Here is a 26,349-nt window from a genome sequence, read left to right as displayed (position 1 = left end):
AGGTTAGAAGGTCTTCGGTTTGTTGTAGGATGAGGGGAGGGTATTCCAGATCTTGGCGGCATGCTGGTTGAAGGATTTGCCTCCGGCTGTGCTTCTATGGATGCGTGGGACGGTAGCCAGGGAGAGGTCTGTGGGGCGGAGTTTCGTGTTGGGTACATAGAAGGAGAGTCGACTGTTGAGATAGGCTGGGCCGGTCTTGTGGAGTGCTTTGTGTGCGTGGATCAGGAGCTTGAAGGAGATTATTTTGTTGACAGGGAGCCAGTGCAGGTTCCTCAGGTGCGGGGTGGTGTGGTCGTGGTCGTGGCGCGGGATGTCGAGGATCAGGCGTGCAGAGGCATTCTGGATTCTTTGCAGTCTGTTGATGAGCTTGGTCGGGGCTCCGGCGTAGAGGGCGTTTCCGTAGTCGAGTCTGCTGCTGACAAGGGCCTGGGTGACTGTTTTCCTTGTGTCTGTCGGGATCCATCTGTAGATTTTGAGGAGCATACGGAGGGTGTTGAAGCAGGAGGAAGAGACAGCGTTGACTTGTTTGGTCATGTTGAGTTTCGAGTCGAGGATGACTTCCAGGTTGCGTGCGTGGTTGGTGGGTCCCGGGGGTGTCCCCAGTGATGCGGGCCAACATGAGTTGTCCCAAACTGAGGGATTGGGCCCGAGGATGAGGATCTCCGTCTTGTCTGTGTTCAGTTTAAGGCGGCTATCCTCCATCCAGTCGGCGACGGCCTTCATTCCCTGGTGGAGGTTGGATTTGGCTGTGAGGGGGTCCTTGGTGAGAGAGAGGATCAGTTGCGTGTCAAAGACGTAGGAGATTATTTTGAGGTCATGATGTCGGGCGATGCGTGCGAGAGGCGCCATGTAGACGTTGAACAGCATCAGGCTGAGGGAGGATCCCTGTGGGACCCCGCAGATGATCTCGGAGGTTTCGGAACGGGAGGAGGCAGACTCTCTGGGTTCTGCTGGAGAGGAAGGAGGCGGTCCAGTCTAGGGCCTTGTCTCAGATCCCTGCGTCGTGTGCATAGTGTGCGGTGGCAGACGGTGTCGAAGGCGGCGGAGAGGTCCAGGAGGATGAGGGCCGCCGTCTTGCCGTTGTCCAGTAGTATCCTGATGTCGTCTGTGGCAGCAATGAGGGCGGTCTCGGTGCTGTGGTTGCTGCGGAAACCTGACTGGGAGGGGTCCAGGATGCTGTTGTCTTCGAGGTAACGGGTGAACTCGATGTTGACTATCTTCTCGAATCTCTTTAACTGGGAACGAAAGCAGGGAGATGGGCCCGAATTTTTTCAGTTCGCTCGGGTCCGCCTTGGGTTTCTTCAGTAGGGCGTTGATCTTGGCGTGTTTCCAGCTTTCAGGGAAGGTCATGGTCTCGAAGGAGAGGTTGATGATGTTGCGTAGGTGGGGTGCGATGGAGCTGCCGGCTTTGTTGAAGATGTGGTGTGGAAAAGGGTCAGATGGAGAGCCGGAGTGGATTGTGCCCATGGTCTTGATTGTGTCTTCGATGCTCACATTGACCCAGGTTGTCACGGGGTCGTCGTTGGTGGGGTGAGGTGGTTCAGGCTTGTTGTGGCCTGTTAGGGTCATCCGGGGGTTGAAGCTATTGTGGATGTCAGTGATCTTGCGGTGGAAGAAGGTGGCGAGGGAGTCGCACAGAGCTTGCGACGGTGGGATGCCGTTGGCGTTGGAGCTGGGGTTGGAGAGTTCCTTCACGACGTCGAAGAGCTCCTTGCTGTTGTGTGCATTGTTGTCGAGGCGGTCTTTGAAGGAGGTCCTCTTGGTGGTCCTGATGAGGTGGTGGTGGTTGCGGAAGGTGTCTTTGTGGGCTGCACGGCTACCCGGCGATTTCTCGCTATGTCATATGTTCTCCAACTTCCGGCAGGTGCGCTTTGACGCTAGGAGTTCCAGGGGGGGGTAGGAGGCTATTTGCTGGGGAACTCCCACGCTGTATACATTATACCTGGCACAGGTATAATGTGGCGCAGGGGTTTACACAGTGACGCATTTGCCTAGATACATCACTTTGTAAATAGGGTGTAATGGCGCATATTTTACGCCTCAGGTGCGTCACAAAAAGTGACGCACCAGCGACGTAAAAGTGATGCCAGGCTTCATACATAAGGCCCTCAATTACTAACAATGTAGCTTTCTATGCTACAAGATCAAGATCTAACATCCACAGTGAAACCTCAATGCGCTGTTACCATTGCTACCTCAATTATCAATTACTAGAAATCAGGTTGACCTTACCCCTTGCACCATCGGGCAATCATCTGGGGTTGAACCAAGGCCACATATAGCCACTAAAATCTCCCTATACACCAAGTCATAGAACATCACTGATTCCCCTACTCACATGGCTTTGAAACATAATGCTCACCCCTCTATACTTTGCAACAACAACAATCTAGAAAACTTGAGGTCTACTTCCCTCTCCCCTTTGAATACAAACTCGCCCATAGGTAAATCCCTTTCCTGCAGCACACTCCCCAACCGACTGGTTTCATTGGACCGCCAACCCAGGTTAACTAGTGAAGGTAACAATTTGAAGCCTCTTCCTACCCATATCCCACTCCCTACCTCCGATACATTATCCATAATCCAGAATTCGCCCATCAACTCCCCCACTACCTATCTCCTCTCCTATGAGGAATCCACACTACCTACTTCATCCCTGCCTTCGGATTGATCTCATTCACAGGTTACCACCAGACCTCTCACGCACACGCTAAACCTTCCCTACATTAAGGATAAGCTGGCTCACATCAAGAACGATCTTAAACAAGTTAAGGAGAACCTTCAGATCTTATTAAACGTCTCTTTAGAAATGGAGACATTTTGGGATCTCAGTACGATTTCAGAGATTAATCAACCTATCCTCTTCACAATGGTCAAATACTTCCGAAGGGAAATTGCAGCCAGGAATAACTTAGGGAATCCTCACTGGAACTCTCTGCCATATACTAATAATCACTCCAGACCAAAAGGGTTTACCAATCATTTGACTAATGTGGACATTCATTCCCTATTACTGTCCTACAAATCCGATTATATTGAATCTGTTCCCTCAATGTTCAATATCCAAACTATTCTCCCCAATAGGGTTTGGGAACCCAGTTTCAACCTTAGATCTATGAGCAAGGAAAATGTACTAACTGTCCAAACATCACACCTTGAAACCGTAGTGACCAAATCTCACATCAAATACATGCTTATTAATTACAGATCAGCAGTAAGACCTGCAGTTGATATTGCTGACCTCACACTCTCACATGATTTAGACCTCCTGATCTTAACTGACACTTGGCTCAAGGACACCTCTACACCAATCCTGGACATTTTAGCTTCCCTCGATTACAACATCATTAGAATGGATAGACCAGTTCAAATTGGGGGTGCACAGCTTGCATCCATTGATCTCTCCTTGAGACACATGCACTTGGCACCGATGTCTTCCTACGAACTCCTGGAAATCAAAATCTTGAACAACGACAAGATAAAATGTACACTCCACAAGATCTACTACCCCCCTGGAGACAATCCTCTGTTCATCGAACAAATAATGGAGACCATATCAGTTAACGCTGACCAATTCCACAGCCATATCTTCCTTAGGGATTTGAATGTACACTGGAACAAAAAAATGTATCCTTTACTATGCACTTTCAAGACTCTCCTACCGAAGGTGACCAGAAGGTATCAGAGCGCTTTACATGAGCACCAGTTGCATTACAGAAGGACACATTCATGTTTTGCCAGGCATGAGGAGATTAAGTGATTTGCCCAGAATCATAAGGTGTTGAGCCTCCCTGCAGAGACTTGAGCCCGGTTCTCCAGCTTTGAGGTCGATGCTCTAGCCGTAAGGCCACATCCTCTCCCCAATAATCTTCTTCTGCCGCCCCCTAAGATGACAAATCTGGATGAACTCACTGATCATTGCAGTCACTCCATGACTGATATTTTCAACACACTTGCTCCTTTGCAGCTCAAAAGGATTCCTAGCAAACATACAAAACCTTGGTTCAATGGCTCCCTTAATGAGGAACGATGTAAACCTAGGCATGCAGAAAGATCTTGGCCCTCTCTGACAAACCTCAAACAACTAAGGAAGATAAGAAATGCTTATAACAAACATATTTGCAGCGCCAAAACTAATCACTTTAGATCGCAGCTTGACAAGACCAAACACAGACCCCAAAAACGTTTTCAAATCAACAACCTAACCACTCCTCTAATCAAATTGTGGCACTCAAGGACTTAGGCCCAGATGTAGGTAAAATAGATTTACCGATTTTAAATTACCGAATCATACCGATTCGGTAATTAAAAATCGGTAAATCTAAGGGGTTGAGATGTAGGAACATCCAGATGTTCCTGCTACCGAATCGGTAAAAATCTGTATTTACCGATTCGGTAAATACCGACCGGTAATGGCCCATTCATTCCTATGGGCTTTGAAGCCCATAGGAATGAATGGGGCATTACCGGTCGGTATTTACCGAATCGGTAAATACAGATTTTGACAAGGGTGCAGGGGGTGTCACTTTGACACCCTCTAGCACCCCCAAAAAAGATTCGGGGGCCATGTGGCAGGCATACCTGCCCTAAGGGCAGGTCTGCCTGTCATATGGCACAGGTGTGCATGCACACATGTGCATGCACACCGGAATCGGTTTTTTACCATGAAGTTGGATTTCATGGTAAAATACCGATTCTGTAAGGCTTGTGGGACTCAGAAGAGTCCCACCTACATATCAAAAATACCGAATAGGTATAAATACCGATTCGGTATTTTACAGATTCGGTAAATTTACCGATCGGTAAATTTACCGAATCTGTAAAATAATGTGTCCCTACATACCGATTACTGAATACCGGTCGGAAACGGCCGAAAATACCGATTTTCGGCCGTTACCGACCGACCTACATCGGGCCCTTAATCCCAAAGCAGTGAGGAGTTCTCAGCCCACTTCATTGAAAAAATAAGGAAGATCGTATTAGATCTGCAACTCTCCTCACCAGACATACAGAATCAGGCTCACTCCACCCCTTCTTAATGGCCACCTTGGGCGAGCTCTCCTCTGGTTGAATTGGTTGTCTATACTCCAAAAAACGATGCATCATGGAATACCTTCAGACTACATGACGATGTGGAGCTGTTCAACATCATTACTTCATTAAAACCGTCAAATCACTTCAACGATCTCATGCCTACCAAATTCTTTAAAGAGCTTACCTCTTCCATTTTCCCACTCTGGTCGAAGATCGTACATGAATCTCTCTTGCAAGGCTTGATTACAGATTTCGTCAACACTGGACAGTCACCCCCATCCAAAGAAGCCTAATGCAGACTTGTCTGATCCTAACAACTTGCGACCAATTTCTAATATAATTACTTACGCAAATTACTTGAGAAATATGTACTTACACAACTCTGTAATCACATTGAACAGTTTCAACTCCTTGGCCAATACCTTTCTGGCTTCAGATATGGACACAGAACCGAAACCACTCTAACACACATTGTTGATGATGCCCTAAGACTACTTGACCAGAACGAACCTTGCCTACTTATACTGCTTGATCTTTCCTCAGCGTGTGGCATGGTCAAACTCAACAAATCAATTCACCTTCTTAAAACAAGGATGGGATTATCTGGTCCAGTCTTAAATTGGTTTGTCTAGTTCCTTCAAAACACAAAGAATCAAAGTCAACCACGACTGAATTGCTCATGCTTGCCCCCCACAATCATATTTCCCCAATTCAGGACTGGCTCAAACAACATACAGCCCTCAATTCACCCCACATGTTGTTAGCTCCACTAGAACACTAGTTCTGGACAAATGCCTGAATATGCATGATCACATCAGTGCGACAGCAAGAGGAGCCAATCACCAAGGAAAATCAAACTGTTCCTCCAATCTGCTGACCTGCAACAAGCTGTCCAATCCTTAGTTAGCTCCCATTTACATTACGGAATTGTGACCCTGGCCAGGCTACCCAAAGCTAAACTTGCCGCTTTAAGGGCCACTCTGAACTCTGCTGTCAGACTCATCATGGACTCAAAAAACAGGATCACATCATGCCAGATCTAAATCAACACAGCTGTCTTTCCCTCAATGCAAGGATCAGGTACAAGTTTGACGCACAAAGCGCTGCATCAGAACACGTCCACTTACCTGGCAAATAAACTCGAACTATCGGGTGAGAATCGTGCCCTAAGAAGTTCAAATACTCTACTGTTGAAACCACCAAAGATCAAAAAGAAGAGTACCTACAACCGTGCCTTCTCCGGTCATGCTCCGAAAATATAGAACATTCTTCCGCCAGAAATCAGAATGAATCTGAATAGCAACATGCGACAATAGTTCTGTAGCCTTACAAACTGAATGAATTGACCTTACAACCCCGCCCTCCCTTATCTACGATGCAATCTGCATCTTGGGTAACTGCTTATAAGTCTATTTTTGTCTGAAATGTACTTCCGCTGTATCCACGGATTTATCTATTATTTGTTTCCTGTACCAGCTTAACCAGCCTGCTTTGTTGTACAGTGCTCTGATAACTTGCCAGGTCTTTTTTGCGCTTTATAAAACTTTTCAAATAAAATAAAAATAAAACAAATAAATCTAGTCTGTGGGAAGATCCTCACATATGTATGTTTACCACATGGTAGCAAATGCGGGAGGGCCAGGGAGTGCCTGGAACAAGAGGCATATTTACTGCTAAATGGGATGGGTTTCAGGAAGGGTAGGGAGGGATTTTAGGAGGGTGAGGGAAAACTTTAGAGAGGGACATGCACCCACCCTCAAACGATTAAAGCCACTGGTATTCACAAACTACATTTCAGAGGTTCCTGCAGTCAACAAGTGATCCCAAATAGTAGTAAATTACTCCATCTCAGGACTGGAGTATGTCCTGCACCACACATGGGCAGCCACTGCTACTGCAACTCCCTCCCATAGAAAATATTACAGGGAGGCACTTAAAACAAAACCCATTGGAACTAATGGTAAATTAAATGAAATTATGTAATAATTAAATATATAAATAAATATAATGCAGTGATACTTTATTTTTAATTACTATATATTTAATATTTACAATTTAAATATAAAAAATGTTAACAGCATTTTTTTAATTTATAAAATAATGTAACATAAATGTCTCTTAAAATATAATTAAAATACTTTTAACGAATTTTATACATGACTTTTAAAAAATAATGAGGTGGAAATGTATTTATTAATTTAAAAATCAGTTTTTTTTAATTTTTATTTAATATATTTCAATCAATAACGATTTATTTTAAATTAAAGTAATGGAGCTGTCGGGGTGGAGATCTCAGTATGGTAAAGTTTATGGAAATTTTAAATGTTTATAAAACGTTTTCATAAATTATAATGTGTTAAATAAAGAAATTCTGAAGTTTAAATTATAATGGGGAATACAATTAATTAAAAGATGGTTAATTATATTTTAATTAAAAATAACGTCACATTAATTTTCAAATTCAAAAAAGGTTGTCAAACTATTTTTTAATCAAAAAACAAAATTTGATTATTTTTACATAATGTCCTGACATTAAGTTTTATTTCTATTTATTTTTACCTTGTGTTAATTATTTTATTTTATTTTATCATTATTTCCTAAGGTTTTTATTTTAGGTCCCTAGCTCCAATAACAGTGGTTCGCCATGTGTGGTTCTGGACGTGCTACTGCTTCTTTTTGGCAGTAACATCTTACACTCCTAAATTTGACTCCAAATCATTTTTCAGGGAGCGGAGCCATGCAACTCTACACTTTTGTGTGACTTTACACTCGGATTTTCTGAATAGCCCAGAGTAGTAAAGGTATTAAAAAATATAAAAGTAAATTACACATGTAAATGTACACATGTATTTTACTCACAAGTGTAAGTTACCTTTGTGAATAGACTCAGAGAAACAACTTTACAGAATGAAACAGCACAGCAAATCAAATTGGCAAAAAGAATACTTTTAATGCATGTTTGAAAAAATAAGTATAGAACAATACAGTACTGTTAATGCTCATTCAAAATAGTCAATAAAAATAGCCAAGGGGCTCATTGCTCTGGTGACTACACAGTAACATTTTGTGAAAAAAAACATGTTTATACAAGAAGGGGGTAACAGAATGAATCAAAATTCAAACCAGGAAAAAATATATTTTGTCATGCACCTAAGTAGCTTCATAGCAATATATCCTTGTATTAACCTCCTCAAAATCATAGGATCATCTGTAAGTAAAAATGAAAAGCATGATGTCACTAAATAAATTGGCATTGGAATCCACTGGATGTGGCACCAAAGCAATTGATAAAGTGCGCTCCATCTGTGCCACAAGTTACACTGTGACAGAGCATGCTGCCAACATTGGAACCACTCTCAAACTTCATCAAAGTGAGACTTCAATAATCCAGAACTTATTTGTATTGTAGGGATCTCTTCTAATCAGTGAGCTCTGTTATATTATGAATTTTAATTGACAAGCTTGGACGATTTTGATTGACATGCTTCAAATCATTCATCTTTCAACAGAAAGAAGAATAGCTGTACCATATTGCTCCGGTGACTTCAAATCCTAGATCCAGTCTCTGGCAAATGAACTTCAAGGATGCCTGTGCTTGAGAAATCCACCAAGGAGAAGGCAAGAGGAAAAAGCTTCAAAGATGAGGAGGTACATGCTTACATGCACATTATGTGTGTCACAGAGAACAACACAACTGGCATTTTTTGAACTATAGTTGCCAAATTCTGAAATATAATTGTGCAAAATGGTCTTCTACAACACCTTAAAGATATTTTCTGATGTTTGCTTATAAGATTCTGTTGGAAAGTGAATTATGTATTGGGGTGGAAGGCGGCCCATCACAAGTATTAATGTCACTAATCTGTTAGATCTACGCAAAAGTTTCAGTAATTTATACCTGGTCTTAGTCCCTGGTAGCTATGACACTGAGCAGACAAGCTTAACTTAAAGAAAATGTGTGAAGCATTTAGAAGTACGAAAACAGTTAAAAAAACTTTTTTTTTTAAATGCACCCAATTTAAAAAATAGAGAAAAAATTGTAAACAAATTGGCTATGACACAGAGCATTCAAGCTTAACTTAGAGAAAATGTGTAAAGCATTTAGAAGTACGAAAACAGAATGTGAAAAAACCAACATAATAAAACTGCACTACAAATAAAAAACACAGAGAACAAATAGTGACCAAAATTTCACCCAAGCAACAAAAATCAAATACAAGGAACCAGCGATATGAATTCATTAATTAGGAGAAAAAGTGTCTTGAAAAAGTAAAGTTTTAATCAATAGTCACTGTTTGTGGTTGACACGGGACCTAGGGATAATTTCAAGCTGACCGCAATGGAGCGTGGGTCCATCAAAGATTTAACCTTCTGACTTAGTGCCAGATGTAGGTAATTTCGATTTACCGACTCTTAAATACCGACTCATACCGAATCGGTATTTAAGAGTCGGTAAATTGGAAGGAGGCAGATGTAGGTAAAAAATTACCGATTCTGTAAGAGTCGGTATTTACCGATTCTGTAAATACCGAATCTGTATTTCCTATTGATTCTTATGGGCCTTGAAGCCCATAGGAATCAATGGGAAATACAGATTCGGTATTTACAGAATCGGTAAATACCGAATCCTGCAAGGGTGCAGGGGGTGTCACTTTGACACCCTCTAGCACCCCAAGTACAGGCTTGTGTGACATGCGGCACACATACATGCCCTAAGGGCATGTCTGTGTGTCACATTGCACAGATGTGCATGCACAGATGTGCATGCACACCTGAATTCGGTATTTTACCACCCAATAGGATTGGGTGGTAAAATACCGACTCTTAAGGGCCTGCGGCACTCTTAGGAGTGTGAGCTACATATGGATTTACAGAATCGGTATGTTTACCGAATCGGTAAAATACCGAAGTGGTAAATTTACCGATTCGGTAAACATACCAATTCTGTAAATAACTACCCACCTACATCTCAAAAGCCAAATACCGGTCGGTAACGGCCGAAATCGGGCGTTACCGACCGGTATTTGGCTACCTACATCTGGCCCTTAGGGCCAGATGTAGGTAATTCCTATTTACCGACTCTTAAATACCGACACATACCGAATCGGTATTTAAGAGTCGGTAAATAGGAAGGAGGCAGATGTGGGTAAAAAATTACCGATTCTGTAAGAGTCGGTATTTACCGAATCTGTAAATACCGATTCGGTATTTCACATTGATTCCTATGGGCCTTGAAGCCCATAGGAATCAATGTGAAATATCGAATCGGTATTTACAGATTCGGTAAATACCGAATCCTGCAAGGGTGCAGGGGGTGTCACTTTGACACCCTCTAGCACCCCAAGTACAGGAATGTGCGCCATGTGGCACACATACATGCCCTAAGGGCATGTCTGTGTGTCACTTGGCACAGGTGTGCATGCACAGATGTGCATGCACACCTGAATTCGGTATTTTACCACCCAATAGGATTGGGTGGTAAAATACCGAATCTGAAGGGCCTGTGGCACTCTTAGGAGTGTCACCTACATATGGATTTACAGAATCGGTATATTTACCGATTCTGTAAAATACCGAAGTGGTAAATTTACCGAATCGGTAAATATACAGATTCTGTAAATTCAGACCCACCTACATCTCAAAAGCCAACCTACATCTGGCCCTTAGTATTTAAAATGGATGTTGAAATCCTCCAGCGGGGCAATGTTGTAGGTTGTTCACACCAAAGTCTTCTTGGAGCCAGATAGGAGTTGAAAGAGGTCCCACTGAAATTGTTACTTTTGTCTGGAAAAACTCTGAATAATACAAATTAAAATTTTGTGGCCTGAAAAGTCCTTTCATCTGTGGATATTTCCTGCCTCTTCACCCAGTCACGATTTGTATCTTGAGACTTAGGGCCTGGTTTAAGTTTGGCAGATGGGTACTCCCTAAAATAAAGCCTGGCCGCCTTTTCACTGCAAATTCATGCTTAGGCACAGTGAAAAAAGATCAGAAGACAACTCTGGTCCTCACTCCTAACATTGACTCTATCCATATAAAAACATGACAAAGACACAGTTCCATCCTTTGCTCTCCCACATAGAGTCCCACCTGTAAAGTACTTCAGCATCTCAGAGGGGTAAGTGGCGCCATATAAATTCAATTACAATATACCACTTGTTATGTTTTGCTAATTAAATTTAATATAGCGCTCAACTTACCCTAGGGCATCTCTTCGCTGCCTACAGCTGCAAGCAATCCACAAGAGAGAAATAACTTAAAATAAGCAAGCTTTCAGCAGTTTCCTAAATTGACAGCAGTTAGCGTAGAGATGAATGTGAAGAGGTAGTTTGTTCCAATAAAGTGTCGCCAGGTAGGAAAAGGCTCTACCACCGCATCTAGACAAACGGATACGGGGTTTGCTCACCAAGGCTTTGTCCTGGGATCTTAAGCTTCTAATAGGTACGTAACATTTGAGTTTCTGTTGGAGATATCTGGGTCCTTAACCCCTTAAGGCATTAGGGGTGAGGCAGCAGATTTTAAAGATTCTTCTCTTCCTTACCTGTAGCCAATATAAGGATTTCAGAGGGGGCAGAAGGCGTTCCAGATGAAAGATTGAGAACAAGCCTGGCTGCAGTATTTTGTATCACTTGTAATTTAGCCATAAGCATCTCATTTGCTGTAGCCAGTAGAGCATTCCTGTAGTTCAGTCGACTAACTACAAGGGCCTGGACTAGTGTTCTTCTAACAGATATCAGCAGATAAGGAAATATTCTACATAATAGGCATATGGTGTGAAAACACTATCCAGTAGTAACCAAATCTGCACTTTTACAGAAAGGGCTTGGTAAATTTTTACCCCAAGATTCTTCACAGACTGTCTGGGGGACAGAACTGCGCCCAATTTAGAGGGCCACCCCTCATTGGACCAAAGAGTTGTTGACTTGCCAAACAACTTGATCTTGGGCTTATCGACATTCAGCTGAAGACAGATAGCTGTCATCCAACTAGAGATGACTAGCATTCCCTTCCCAAAACAATCTTTGGTTTTGGCCAGACCTTTGTCAATAGTGTAAATCAGCTGAGTGTCATCAGCGTACGATATCATTTCAAAGCCAAATGGGTCTATAATCTCAGCAAGGGGTGCAAAATAAATGTTAAACAGAGTAGGGATCAAACATGAGCCCTGTAGTACACCCTTGTCCAACCTCAACTTATGGGAGGTGTAAGGACCCAGAGCCATCATTTGGAATATATCTTCCAGAAAGTTTTGGATCCGTTTGAGAGCAGTCCCCTGTATACCTATCTCACGCAGTCTCTGCAGCAGCCTTGCGTGAGATACTGTATCAAAAGCTGCATAAAGTTCCAGCAGCACCCACAGCAAGGGGAAAGTGAGAGTCTTAAAGAGTCAGTGAGGGCCAAAAGGGCCATTTCAGAGCTTTGGCAAGATCTAACTCCAGACGGATCCAGAATCTGATTCTCTTTGAGATAGGCTGTTAATTGTTTGTTATTTAAGCGTTCTAAAGGTTTTCCCAGAAGGGGTAACAAAGATATGGGGCAGTAGTTAAATAAGATATTAGGATCCAAATTAGTTTTTTTTAGGATAGGACAAGACTCTAGCCAATGAGAATATAGAACTAAACAATGATGAAAACTAAAAACAGCACCTAAAACAACATTATTGGCAGTGACATAGAAATGAGTAGCGCATCAACAGTGTTAGACATGGGCATCAATTCACAAATATGCCAGAGGCAACTGAAGTGATATCATTTAGACTTTGACCCCACCGTAAAATCGCAAGACATCACGTATGACTCTGAAACCTCAGAAAGTGACATCACCACACCTTAGACCCTGATTTTCAATTGAAGTGATGTACCACAGACTTTGGAACACCTGATGTGGTATCATAGAAGTGTGTAAAAATTAGTGCTCTATCTTGTTAAAAATGCTTCCTATACAAACCCCGGGGCTAACTCACATGAGGGCGACAGTTAGAGCCACTCTACCCCTTCTGTGGCTGATGATCATATATACATGCATTCTGGTCAAGTGAAACAGACAGCAAGAGAAATCATTTCCAGAGTAGAATGTTCCACGTCTTCTTTAGATTACATGTGCTGATGCAGAGGTATCAGAATTGCCCATACATTGTTATATTTTTTTGGGAAGAGATTCCTGTTATGCAGAGTCTACTGCAAATATCACTCACAAATACTTGTTGAAAATTCTTTGGTCAAGAAATGCCGGCTTTACAGGGAATACTCAGGTAATGGCTACAAGGGTGTGCAAGAAAGATCTTCTGTTTGGGAATTGGCAAAAAGTAACTTCAGGATACATCCTGTTAATCCATATGAGTATATAGAAGAAGAAAAAACAAAGAGCAAAAAGATTTAGACCATATCTTATGTGTAGAAAAATAAAAATAAAATTGATACCTCAGCATAGAAATAGTCTTTTTCATAGATGCAATATGATCCCATGCCTGGGTGAAAACCTCAGCTAGTATTTACATTTTAGGTAATGTCCATTTGGTTTCTCTGACCTGAGTTTTATTTTTACCAGTGCTAGTCTGGTCTTAAAAAATCTTAGCCTGCTTTGTACTGTTTCAACATCTACCGAGTTTGGTTCATCATGTCAAATATAGCAGGGATCAACGTTTTTAAAGCAATTACCCTTCTTGTTCCCAAGGAGGCCTTATTTCATTAGGTCTTTTTCTGTACAACCATATCACTCCAACATAAAGTGAGTCTCTCTTCTGTCTCCGCCAGCAACAAGTAATAACAGACTCTACCGTGTTGAGGACACCAGAGCATGTGAAAGGCTAGAATATCCATAAGGGATGAGATAAAGGTAAGTTAGCTGCAGGAAGCAACATGGTCTACCAGAAAGCAGCTAGCTTGTTGATGCCCCTAATGGTGCACCAACTATCCTTTCAGCATTCATGAGTCTCGCTTTGGAAGAGAGGATGTGAGAATGAGATTATGGGCCATGAGGATAATATAATTCCTAATAAAAATATGGAAGGCTGGTGAGCTGATTATTAGAAAATCAGCTCAGCTCCTATTCTCTGCTATCATACATGGAAAAGGCTTGGCTTTTCTGTAATTGCCTGGAGGCTATCACACTGCGTAGAGACCGAAAACTCCATTTATATATGGAGGTTATGAAAGTTCGAATCTTTTGTGTCAGACCTGCAATCCTCTCATGTCCCTGACCCAGGGTGGACACAGAGGTACCACTGCCACAAGGAGCATTGCTGCCAAGTGACCCCATGTCACGTGTGACACCTTAAGACTGTCCGCATCTTGCACGTTCTATAAATATAAGGGTAAAAGTGAAACTACTAGCCCCAGGATGAAAATGTTGGATAAATACCAAGGAATGATGGCAGATGTTACAGTGATATGATTTCAGACCCATATTCATATTCAGAATACTGACTGATCTTTGGGATATCTAGGGCCTTAAGCAATCCAGGCTTAGTCAACATACCAGCTTGAGGCAGTACCCGGTGGACTGTAACACACAAACCATCTGCACATTACACGAGGATGGTTGCATTCTGGGCAGTGTCACCCCTATGAGACACACAGGAGTGCTTGCATTAATGCATTAATAGACACACATTAAGAATATACTTTTATTTCTATTAAAAATCTAAATCCTATTCTACCTCGTATTATTAGGGGTAGGCAGAATTGGCAGAATTTGGTTCCGCCGAATTCCACAGAATTCCATTACCTGGTAGAGTGGGAATTTGGTGCTATTTTCTTAGTGCAAAATGAACCCTCGCGTCCAAAAATAGATGTATGGATGTAATTTGCGCTAAGAAAATAGCGCATCAAAACACTACTTGGTTCCCTTGCATACTCTGCAGCAATTAACTGCAGAATATTTAAGAAAGGCGCTGCCGAGTGGTATGCAATGGTTTTTAAACTTTAGAAACCACTACCTATCTCTCTGAAGTGCATACCATTCGGTGCCCTTACATTCTCTGTAGTCATCACTGCAAAGAATGTAAGGACGCCAAACGGTATGCACTGCTGTGCTGTGCAGTGATTTTTAAACAGGGCCAAAAGAGGGAGCAGCCCCTCAATGTTTAAAAAACAGTGCAGATTAAATTTTAATCTGCAGTGGTTTTTAAAAATAGAGGGACCGCTCCCTCCCCTCTTCCCACTCTGTTTAAAAATCACTCCAGTGCTTACCCTCCAGTGCCCTTACATACTCTCCAGTAATTACTGCAGAGTATGTAAGGGTGCCAAGATGTTCGCACTGCAGTGGTTTCTAAAGTGTACTGCAAGAGGGAGTAGCCCCTCCATGTTTAAAGACCATAGCAGATTAAACTTTCATCGCAGTAATTTTTAAACAAAGAGGGACAGCTCCCTCTTCCAGCCCTCTTTAGAAACATGAATTCAGAGCAGAATAATTCTGCCAGCAGAGCAGCTGAATTTATAAGTACAAGCGTAAAGCAACATTTCCAAATTTCTCCAATTCTGTCAGCGGAATTAATAAATCTGCGCAGGCCTTCAATTATGTGTATAATTGTGAATATAAAAACAAACAGAATAGTTGTAACAATAACAGGTAATAAACATAAAATTTGAAACAACTGCAGCACTATAACTGTAGAGTGCCCCTGCTTTTGTTCTCCACACTCTCCCTTCTTCTCTCTGACTAAGCTAGCTTAGCACCAATAGGAGCCAGTATGAGTATTTTAGATGGCCTTACCTGTCATCCCATGTCTTGGTGGACCAACAGATATACTGTTTGGTATGAAGAGAGCTAGTGTCCCAGCAAGCTGATGAGTCCTCTCTGGTGGCCCGATGTTCCCTGCTTGTGGCCCAAAAAGGTGTTTACAGCTCCAGTCTGCGCGAGCCCAATCTCCCAGGTCTTAGTTCCCTGTAAGGGTGAAGATACATCTCTCCCTATCATGTGTTTGCATTTAGCTTAAATGTCCTTTTCAGATTGTCCTGAAGAGAACGGGTTTCTAATTGATTGTTATCAAAAACAACAATGGACTTGCACCTTCACCTACTTCTACTACTAGTGACTATTTGAATTTCATATATTGACAATTGTAACAATAAACATTAAACAATATGAATCATTGACAGTTTGAGTTACATATATAAACAAATTCTTAACTATAACATTGTATTGAACTAGACATTAAACAATATATGAGTGCTAACAATACTCAATACAATACGTGTTTATAACTGAAAAAGGTGCACTCAAATAAATGAATATATGAACTAAAAAGGGGGGGTACATAAACAGGAAACATATGAATATTGAATGAACAAAACACGCCTACTTGCACCCCAGGGCCTGGGAAGAAGCACAGAAAAACCCGAACCAGGGCGACAGCTCTTCAGTACGATTCTGTGAAAGAGAAGGTGTGGGTGAGGGCCAGCTGGCTGCCACAAACTGGGATCAGAAAGCATTGTATGATTAGAGGAAAACTCTCATCACCAGCACTCAATGATGTCAAGGGGTAAAAAGTTAGTCCTGCAGGAAACAATATTTGACTCTGTGGGCCTACTGAGATGGTGCATCTTTCAGGAACATCTCTAGTGGTGCTTACCAAAAAAGGTGCAGTGCAAGATGTGGAAGTATGACACAAAAACCTTAGTTCCTACTGCAATTCACACTGGAGGCCCTCTGCTTCTTTCCTCCAACTAAAATACCAAACTAAGCATAGCCTAAGAGGTGTGGGCAAATGAAGTAGTAAGGAGTGACTCATAAACATGGTGCTGGCAGTCTGTAACCCTTACATCTGGCTGCTGTCCATGGTGACGGCGGAGTACGGTTGCCACCTTTCTTAGAAAAACACACACTTCCCCACTCATTCCTAAGGTTGCCAGAAGATTCAATGTTGCCAAAGACACCAGACTCCTTCCGTTGCTTTCTTTTGCCAATGATTGTTTTGACATTTATTAGTTCGATTGCATCAATTGACGTGACACAGACGTCCAACTCCCAGAATGCATCAGGTAGTTCAACCAAATACTAAGAGTAAAGCACTGCATCCTTGGTGGCATTGAGTAATCTAGTAACCAATGTATTCCCCTATTTAAGTCCTCAGAACTTGCTCAAGGACATCACTACACTCCATCAAGTGAAAAGGTGAGACTCTCCATATGGGCATCTGCTCACACCCTCTTGCAGAAGGCCAGTCCATTTCATGCAGTGATTGTCACTAAACGTTTATCTTGACAGACAGAGCACTAGCCAAAACTAAAATCTTTAAAGATTTGCCAAACCCAGAAAAAATAGGTTTGCAAAGCTGAAGGCTACTGCTGAAGAGGCATGGTACTCTCATCTGTTGCTCCACGGTGGGGCTATATCCTTTTATTCTGGCTGCCTACTACCAGTGCATCCTGCTGGCCGCTGCTCTGTTACTCCAGAATTGTACGGGATATGTGTCTTAGTAACTTATAAACATTGCATGTCATGCTGTTCCTCCGTCATTCTTGGGTGGACCCCATATGGGTTTTTTTCCAGTCTTTAACCAGTACACGCCATGGCTTACTCCTCTCTTTGTAACTAGATGGATAGAAAGCAAAGTCTGAAATCTGCCTTGAACCGATACTCTTAATGACAAAGGGGTGGATGCCATATACAAGCTCGACATTCGGCCAAAGATTCAACTTGTGATTTTGCATATTTATTTGCCTTATTTTGTCTTGAGTATCTGTTCGTGGGCCTGCTCACCCAAACGTGACCTTATAGCTCTGGCTGCCAACCAGTGCATGCCTTTATTACTTCTGGGTATATTTTAAAGATGATTAGCTGTGGCTGCATTTCTCTACTGCATGCCTTTAGGCTACTCATCTTCTTTGCTCTAGAAGCATACTCTATAGATGATTGACGTGGACAACTGTGTTGAGAATGGCAAGGGGTGGCTCCTCTTTCAGTGCTGGATGTACTATATGCTGCATTTATGTGGGTTCCTTGTAAAGGTACTTTCCCATGGATTGCTCTGCTCTGTTGCCTTAGAAGACCCAATAGAATGTATATTCTAGCTGCCTGTCACCAGTGTGCTTCTGTGAGTCACTCCTGTCACCCAAATGGAGTTGAAGGCGCATTTACTGAAGCTGCATCACTACCGTGCAGGCCTGTGACTTACTTCTCACTGCTGTTGAAGGGACTCCCATATCACACCATGGCAGGCTGTATACAGGGCGTGCTTAGTGGTTAATCAAATGTTGCTTCAGGGAATTATAGAGCATCTTCCATGACTGCTTATATACAGGGCATGCTCCTCTATAGCTAGTGGGTGGATCCTAGAGAGAACCCTTAAGCAGACACAACAATAAGTTTAGGTAAGGTGCATGTGTTGTATCTCTCACTTCATTTTCCTCCATGACAAGTCTAGTTACAGCAACTTAAGGCCAGCTAAAGGTCCCACTCTGGTCACTCATGCCTGACACCAAAAAATTACTCAAACAACCCACCCTGAACACTTCAAACCAATCACTTCCCCCACAACAAAGCATGCTACCCAGGACCGGACTTGCCGTAGCGGGGATCGGGCATTTTCCCGGGAGGCTGGAAGGGTGGGGGCCGGTTTTGCAGCAGTTGGGGCCGTTTTTTAGTTACTGGGGGCTGATTTTGCAGCGGTGCTGCAATATCATCCCCCAGTACCAAAAGCAGCAGTACTTCACGCTTCCACCGCTCCCTTCCCCCCCGCCCCCCGCTCAGGCTGGCCCCATAAAAACTGCATGAGCTGCCTTGGGTTCCCAGTCCAGCCCTGATGCTACCCATCTGCTAATGCACTTTCTGCACCTCGTTAGGCATATGAGTGCTTTATAAATTAAATTACAATATAATACAATGTTGAATAGGGATTTTCAGATACCTACTTTGTCCCTATAGGAAGAACTGAAAAACAAATCAATCTTCCTTCAAGGATTGAAAGTCAAGTAACAGGATAGGTGAGACGAATTGTGGGCCGAAAACCTTGGCGATACTGAGCCCGAATCTGTGCATGCCAGGGCAAGGCATGACAATGCTAAGGCTAATGCCCTGCAGAGCAAAACTGATCAGCAGCAGCAGCTCTTCTCACTATGGTGGAGGAGCGTCGCAACCCCTGCTGGCCAGCTGAGGGAAAATAAAAATAAAATGAAAACAAAACTGTATTATTATCATTTTATTTTTCCTCTGGACAGAGCCATGTCTCTGGGGGTGGATCTATGCCATGACAGTCACGGAAGAGGAGCAGTGGGCAGCCCTGCTGTCAGTGCGTATGGCGGTTTGGCCAGCTGTCTCAGGAGAGCCAATCCGTCATGCGCATTGACATCTCCCCAACCCGAGCTGAATTTCCGGGTGGAGAGAACAGCAGGCGGAAAACAAGCCCACTCAGGCCAATCCCAGCGCTTCTCTCATGCTGCCCAGCATGAGAGATGCGCTAGGATTGGCTGTGGGGAGTCTGGAAGCCTCAGTTGGAAGGAGAAGAGGGGCAGAGCGTCGATCGTCAAGGCGCAGGTAAGTTATTTTCTTTTTTGTGTTTATTTTGTCGTCCGTCCGTCACATACGTCTCCCCTACCCCGCCACTCTGCAGAGATACCAGCCACTACTGCTGATTAGGCCTGTCTTAAATCACCTAGCTGTCCTCACCTCTCCATACAAGTCCAAAACCTTATTTCTGATCAAATAGGCACTTGCTTGGTGCTGTGTAAATGAGGTGGTCTCTGCTGCGCTCTAAAAGTTTTTTCGTCTATGCTTTTTCTTTTCGCGTGACACATGATGGCACTGTGTGAGTTTGCAAGTCCGGTAATCACATTCCCTATGGGAGCCCCCAGGAAGGATAATGAAAACACCCTAAGAACCAGATTAAGATGCGATGCACAGAAAAGGGGAATTTGTGTTTAGTTGCATACCTGCGCTACTCACCACATGTACTGCCACTCATAGGACTTAATTGGTGCTCTTTAGGAGTGCTGTAAGGACTTTATAAGTCCATAAAGTCATCAAGTCCTGAAAACCATGAGAATTGCATAGTGGGCAACCATTAAACAAAATGGCTGCTTCTGCCCCTACCATCATAGCAACTTTACAGATTGTAACAAACCCAAGAGTGTTCACCGGACTCAATCGAACCCCCAAGCACTGTGGGGCCTTCCTGAGTCCCTTCTGAAGGTAGTGCAAAATCAGTGACTCCTTTATTAGTGCTATGGTTTTGAATCACGATTTCGAGGGATACACAGAAAGTGCTATATGAAGCAACCCGGCTGCTGGATACTCTGCAATGTGCTACATTACAGATGTTATTGCCATGCCCTGGAATCTGAATTGTGCGGCAACCAACATTTCATGCTACTTCTGAGAATAAAGTAGCATGAAGCTGTCCCTGACCTTGTTTAGCCATTAAGGAGGGCTGTAATAGCATACGTCATTATCCAGTCTCGTCATTTCTCAGTCACGCCCCACTTGGCAGCAGACTAACAGGACAAAATGGCTGCCTAGGTGTTCAACAAAAACTAGGAAAGAGATGCGGTGTAATGTTCATGCTGTTAGTTTGGAGACAGGGCATTAGCTCTAATCTCCCCCACTTGAACACATTGTAGGTTCCTGGGTGAATTCACTTTATCTCCATGTGTGACTTGAAAAGGATAGATCCCAACATTATGTGATGCGAATAAAGAAAATTACCTCATAGCGCCTGAGGATCCTGTTCTCATAAGGAGGGGGGGGGGGGGGTTACCACCCCAAACTAGCCTTTCAGACCCCTTACATGTGCCACCAGGAGGGTGCAGCCCACTGTCCTCGTGCTCATACATTCTAAGAATGTTCACTTTTACTATTAACGGCCCAATTTAGACACTTTCCTGAGTAAAACAATAAAATAATATGCAAGCGGTATTGACATAGGGAAAAATGCACAAATCATTCGCTCGTTCTATACCCAACTTACTTACCATTAGGTTCATAGTAATATGCGAAACATTAACAATACTTGCAGTTGCATTTTTTAACCTCATATTTCTAAATGCAAATCCTGTCACGATATCGACACAAGTCTTGAGATGGCAGCTTAGCAAGACGTCTTTTTGTCCTTCCGGTTACAAAAGACCTGTTTGTACCTGGAAGACTACAGGTTCGAATCCATGCAATTTACTCAGCCTTTCATTCCTCTGAGGTTATTAAAATGAGAACCATTGGGTAATAACCCCAGGTCCTGGAGACCAAACAATTCAAATGAGTGCAGTTATTATTAATAAAAACTTTTCATTCACAATTGTAAACAGTTTTGTCATGCATCATTTTTGGGACAAGAAAGCTGATTGTTCTGCTCCTTACATTATGCTCTGTGCTTCTCTATCAGCAGTTACCGAAGCTTCCAGTCCCCCCGCTACAACAAACCATGGAGATGTACCTTCGATGCATGAAGCACCTGGTCACAGAAGAACAGTTCAGGAACAGCAAGGCCAAAATCGACAAGTTTGTCGCCCCCGGAGGGATCGGGCACACCATCCAGAAGAAGCTGGAGGAGAGAAGGGAGAGGGTATCAAACTGGGTATGAAGGCCATGCCACGGCTTATCTTCTACTGTTGTAGGTGGTGCTCCTTCAGGTGCTACCTTAAACATCTGCCCAGAGGCAGAAACTTGTTGTAGGCAACCTTCTTGTACCTACTGAATGCTTCATTGTATGAATTATGAGTTGGGTGCTGCTCATCTCTACCCAAGAAAGGCTCTACTACGACCTTCTACAGCCTGGAGTTTCTTATTTTTTATTTATTTCTTTATTAGGTTTTCCTCCAAATCAGCAGCCTCTGGAGTTTCTTAATTATTAGATTTCTGCTGTCAAGCTATAGGGCCAAATTTATCATCACTTTGTGCCACTTGAAAGACAGCAAAAGTGATGAAATCTGCTGCAATTTGTTGAGTTTTTAATTACTTATTACTTTTCAGTGTAAAATCTTTTTTGCGTTCGAGAGTTGCCTTATGTAATACAATGTAGCGTTTTGTGCAAAATCACCCATGGCTTTGACACAAAGACAGATCCACTAACATTTGTAGACAGGGCTTTGCGACAAAACATTACACCTCCTCAGGGCAGGTGTAAAGAAACATAACAGTTTTATTTTCTCCAAACTTTTATAACGTTATATGTGTGGTAAACTGTACAGCACAAAAACGAAGAAGGAAAAGTTTAAAAGTAGATCTATGCATATCATTTTGTACTGTAAGAGTACCCTTATAGTACAAAACCTATGCTAAACATATCACACACACCTTTGCACTATGGTGAAAAGGTGTGTACATGGCTTTATGCATCCAGAAAATACACCAGTGCTTGGGAAGAGAGTAGTAGAATCACATATTTTTAGAGATGGTGCTGTCCTGCTCTCTCTCTCTCACGCAACGCAGCACAATGCAAAACGTTGGTTACTGCAGTAGCGGCTTGTGGATGGAGTGCAGATGGGCACCAAATGCGTTTCAGGGTGCATAATTAAAGGCCTCACCGCCCGCAGCACTCCCTCCACAAGCCGCTACTGGGTTACTGCATAGTGTAAAAACAAATTGTTAATTTGCTACAAAATGTTCTAGTCACATATATGATCTAGCTAGAGGGAATCAGTGAGTGAGTTACTCATAAGGAAAAATTAAAACAAACGCACCCAGAGTGCTTTGTCTGAAAGACAACGGCAGAGGTAGGTGGGTGTGAAAACAGGTATAGTTGAGTTTTATGCAGGCCACATATCCGATTAGAGGGTTACATTCTGATCCTGTGCAAAGAGAAGTTGCACATTTATCAGAATTTAAGCTTTTGAGCTAATTACCACACACTGTTTTCTCTGACAGGTTTTACCGGATGAAAATTGACAAAATTAATTGAGAGAAAGGGCAGGTAAAACAGCTAAATGTATAGATTCCAGTGCAATAAATGCCATAGGACATATTTACTAATCTTTCAAGCAATGCAGGGCCGCAGGCAAAGTTGCTGTGTTGCTTTGTTTGAAAGGGACTGAGTAGAATGCTCCATATTTATAAAGATATAGAGCATTTCTGCGCACTCCTTGCACTGTCTCACTGTATGCTGCCTAGTGCCGATGCAGGCACCCTTGCACCATTGCAGGACTCATTCCTGCGCACAAAAAATCCTTAGAAGCATTTTCCTCTTTCTATGTGTGATGCGGAATGCATCATGCATAGAAAGAGGAAGTAACAAGTAGAAATAAAGATCAATTTCCTCCTTACGCCTCACTGGGGAAGGCGCCTCATTTTGACACATTCTCAGGGTTACTAGCTTTAGTAAATCTGGGAATACACCAACTTCCATTGGTGAATGCATGGGAACGGCCATGCTCCACCCATGGAAAGCCTCCCAGCTTGAAAGGTAACATAATGCAGCATAAGCCGCTGCGTTACATAACATATTACTGAAGGCTTTGCGTTGTCCTTGTGTCGCCTTGCAAGATACATGGGCAAATACATGCTTGATAGATCTGGGCCCAAATCTTAATGTTATGCATCATTCCAGACTAAGAAATAGAAACAGAAGGTAAATATTGCACACTTTGGTGTCAGTCTTTACCAGGTGAGTAAATACCTTACTCTATTCCAACTTACTCAGAAACGGGGCCAGAGTTGTGCACATGGGTCATGGTCGTGGCATTACCTGGGTTAAAGAAGGTGTCTGTTCCAATGTTCAAATGTCTCTGGAAATGCCACAGTCTGCATAGCTGAGGGCACATTTCTATGCACAGTCTCTTATCATATTAATGTTGGAGTTAAAGAGAGAAGCAGACAGTTGAGGAATTTATAAGATCACCTGTTGGAAGCAAGCACCGGAACTTCCAAACAAAATCCACATTTCAGTGGTTAATTTGTGCCAGTGGTTGCAGGTGGTGAGCACCAGCAGTCATTTTTGTGGAAGAGTACCTATTTCTTATCATCAGGCTTTGACCAAGAGCATGACAGAAAAGAGAGAAGGAAGATAATTATAGGACAACAATGCAACGGGAGAAAGCAGGCATAAAAAATACAAGCGAAGTAGCATGTTGGAAAAAAGAGGCATGAGCAAGGGCGGCTCCTCCTTTTGAGCAGCGAGAGTTGCTCCACTTTAAAATACCCCCATAGCCCCAGAGATAAAAAATAAAATAGTGATTAATTACCATTTTATTTTAATCCCCCGTCCCGAGTATCAGGACAGGTGTGGGCCTCTGCAAAATGACAGCAGCAGGGAGGAGGGTGGGCTGGTAATTCACTGTTTAAAGTGCGCATTTCTATTTGGCTGGCCGTCTTGCGACACCCAGTCACACATACGCATTTTAAACATCTCTAACCCAGCTGTCTCAAGACAGCTGGGTTAGAGCAAGCCAAAGTCTCCTGAGTGCTGTGGAGGACCGAGTAGGGCCTCGCTCCCACCAATCCAAGCGCTGCTCGCATGCTGGCGAGAGCAGCATCAGGATTGGCCAATGGAGATCCAAAATCTGGTTCCTGTGTCGGCAAAAGATAAGGCCCGGAGCGAGGCCATCGCGGAGTTTGGTACTTTTTATTTTACTTTTCTTTATATTATTTTACTGCATGTGAGTGCCCCCCCCCCATAAATCCCAGCCACCACTGGGCATGAGGTGCAATGAAACCTAGGCAGCCTTGCCTTGGTGTTGTGCAATCCTGGCATTTGGCAGAACTAGCAGGGGCTCCCGATAAAAACTTTGAGGCCTATACTTTATTATTATTATTATTATTATTATTATTATTATTATTATTATTATTATTATTATTATTGTTATTATTGTTATTATTGTTATTATTATTATTATTTTTTAATTAGGGCCAGTTTATTGAGCACTCATAACAGGAACAGACAACTGAATGCAGATTGTGATGCTGAAGACTTTAACACTTTAAGCACTATGCAAAAACAGACCCCACCTAGGGTTTGGTCTCCAGCCAATGCTTGTAATACATTTTTGACTTTGTTTTCATAAATGTATGTGTGTATTTTACTTATATGGTGCAAAACTAGCTACAAAACAACAGAATGCTGTACCAAATTGAGGTTTTACACCGAATGCGGCAGAGTTGGTGTAGAGAAGTGGAAAGTATAAAGGGCAAACACTTATAGTGGAGTGGGGAGGGTGCTGGATTGAGGCTTATAGAGAGAGTCAAGGCAATGTGGTGGCTAGGGGTGAGAAAGGGATGCAATATTTTATTGGGTATTCATAACAAGAATGGACATCTGGATGCTGGTTGTAAAGATGAGGACTTCCACCCTTTACGTGCAATGCAAAAAAGACCACCATCAAGGGTTTTGTCTCCAGCCAATGCACATAATACATTTCTGACTTTGTTTGCGTAAATGTATGTATGGATTTGACTGATATGGTGCAAACCTAGCTACAAAGCAACAAAACTCCGTACAAAATTGAGATCTTACACTGATTGCGGCAGAGAGTAAGTAGAGTATGAAGGGCCAGCACAGTGGAGTAGGGAGGGTGCTGGATTGAGGCTTATAGAGAGGGTCAAGGCAATGTGGTGAGTAGTAAAGCTAAGGATGAGAAAGGTGTGCGGTTGAAGCTCTTCCAACTTCTGAATGGTTATCGCATGATGAGATGTGGCTAGAAGACAATGGCTGCACTTCGTACAACCACCTTTTCAGTATACAAACAACGATTGGTTGCATATCCCATTTAACATCACATTCTTGTAGCTTTACATTCACCAACAAATGTAGGGATTTACCCTGTTTTGACTCAAGCACATCAGGAGATCTCACAGTTCTTTTGCATCATTGAAAGACAGCACAAAACCTCTTTGTCCTCAATATATCTGATTTAATGTACTAAAAATAATTACTATCTAATTTGTGCGTATAGTTTAGCACTCATTATACTTAGAGTGGCTTGTTTGGCAAGGCAGCAGTCTCAGACGGTGTGGACCAAAAGCCCAGTGTGAGTTCTATTCTGTGCCAATATGTACTTTTTTCATTGTCATTTGGAGCGAATTTCTTAATGAATAGTGCAACCATAATGTAAAACTTGAATCAGCCAAGCAAGGGAGTTGCTGAAGACAGGGGTGCTGTGCTAAAGAAGCTTTAATGCAGAGACCCCTACCACCACCATCACCACAACCATGACTACCATAATGTGATGTTGTTGCGAGCGTGGGGGGAGTGGCTGGCGGGAATGAGGGGGTGAGGGGTTTGGCAAGTGTGCCCTGTGCCCCACCTGTAACTTCCCTGGCTCCCCCTGTGCCGCTCCAAAGGGCGGCATTGGCGTAGCACTGCAGCTGAGCAGGGCCAGCAAACGCAGTAACAGAGACCAGTGCCCTCTCAGCCACCCGGGCTGGGCTTGGCCTCCTATCCCTCCGACTCCA

At 42.9% G+C, this 26,349-nt stretch overlaps 1 protein-coding gene across 1 annotated transcript in view; it reads left to right on the top strand.

The window, feature by feature from the left end:
- The first annotated feature begins 21,358 nt into the window (after window positions 1-21,358).
- Window positions 21,359-26,349, top strand: part of CHAT (choline O-acetyltransferase) — a 320,287-nt gene continuing 315,296 nt past the window's right edge. The window contains exon 1 of the mRNA XM_078641120.1: window positions 21,359-21,541. Coding sequence (XP_078497246.1) covers window positions 21,389-21,541 — 153 coding nt within the window. The 5' untranslated portion in view covers window positions 21,359-21,388. The remainder of the gene's footprint in view (window positions 21,542-26,349) is intronic.

Source organism: Lissotriton helveticus, chromosome 5_1 (genome assembly GCF_964261635.1).
Source record: "Lissotriton helveticus chromosome 5_1, aLisHel1.1, whole genome shotgun sequence".
NCBI classification, from domain to species: Eukaryota; Metazoa; Chordata; class Amphibia; order Caudata; family Salamandridae; genus Lissotriton; species Lissotriton helveticus.
The sequence above is the reverse complement of the archived record's forward strand: the minus strand, read 5'-3'. Positions and strand labels throughout refer to the sequence as shown.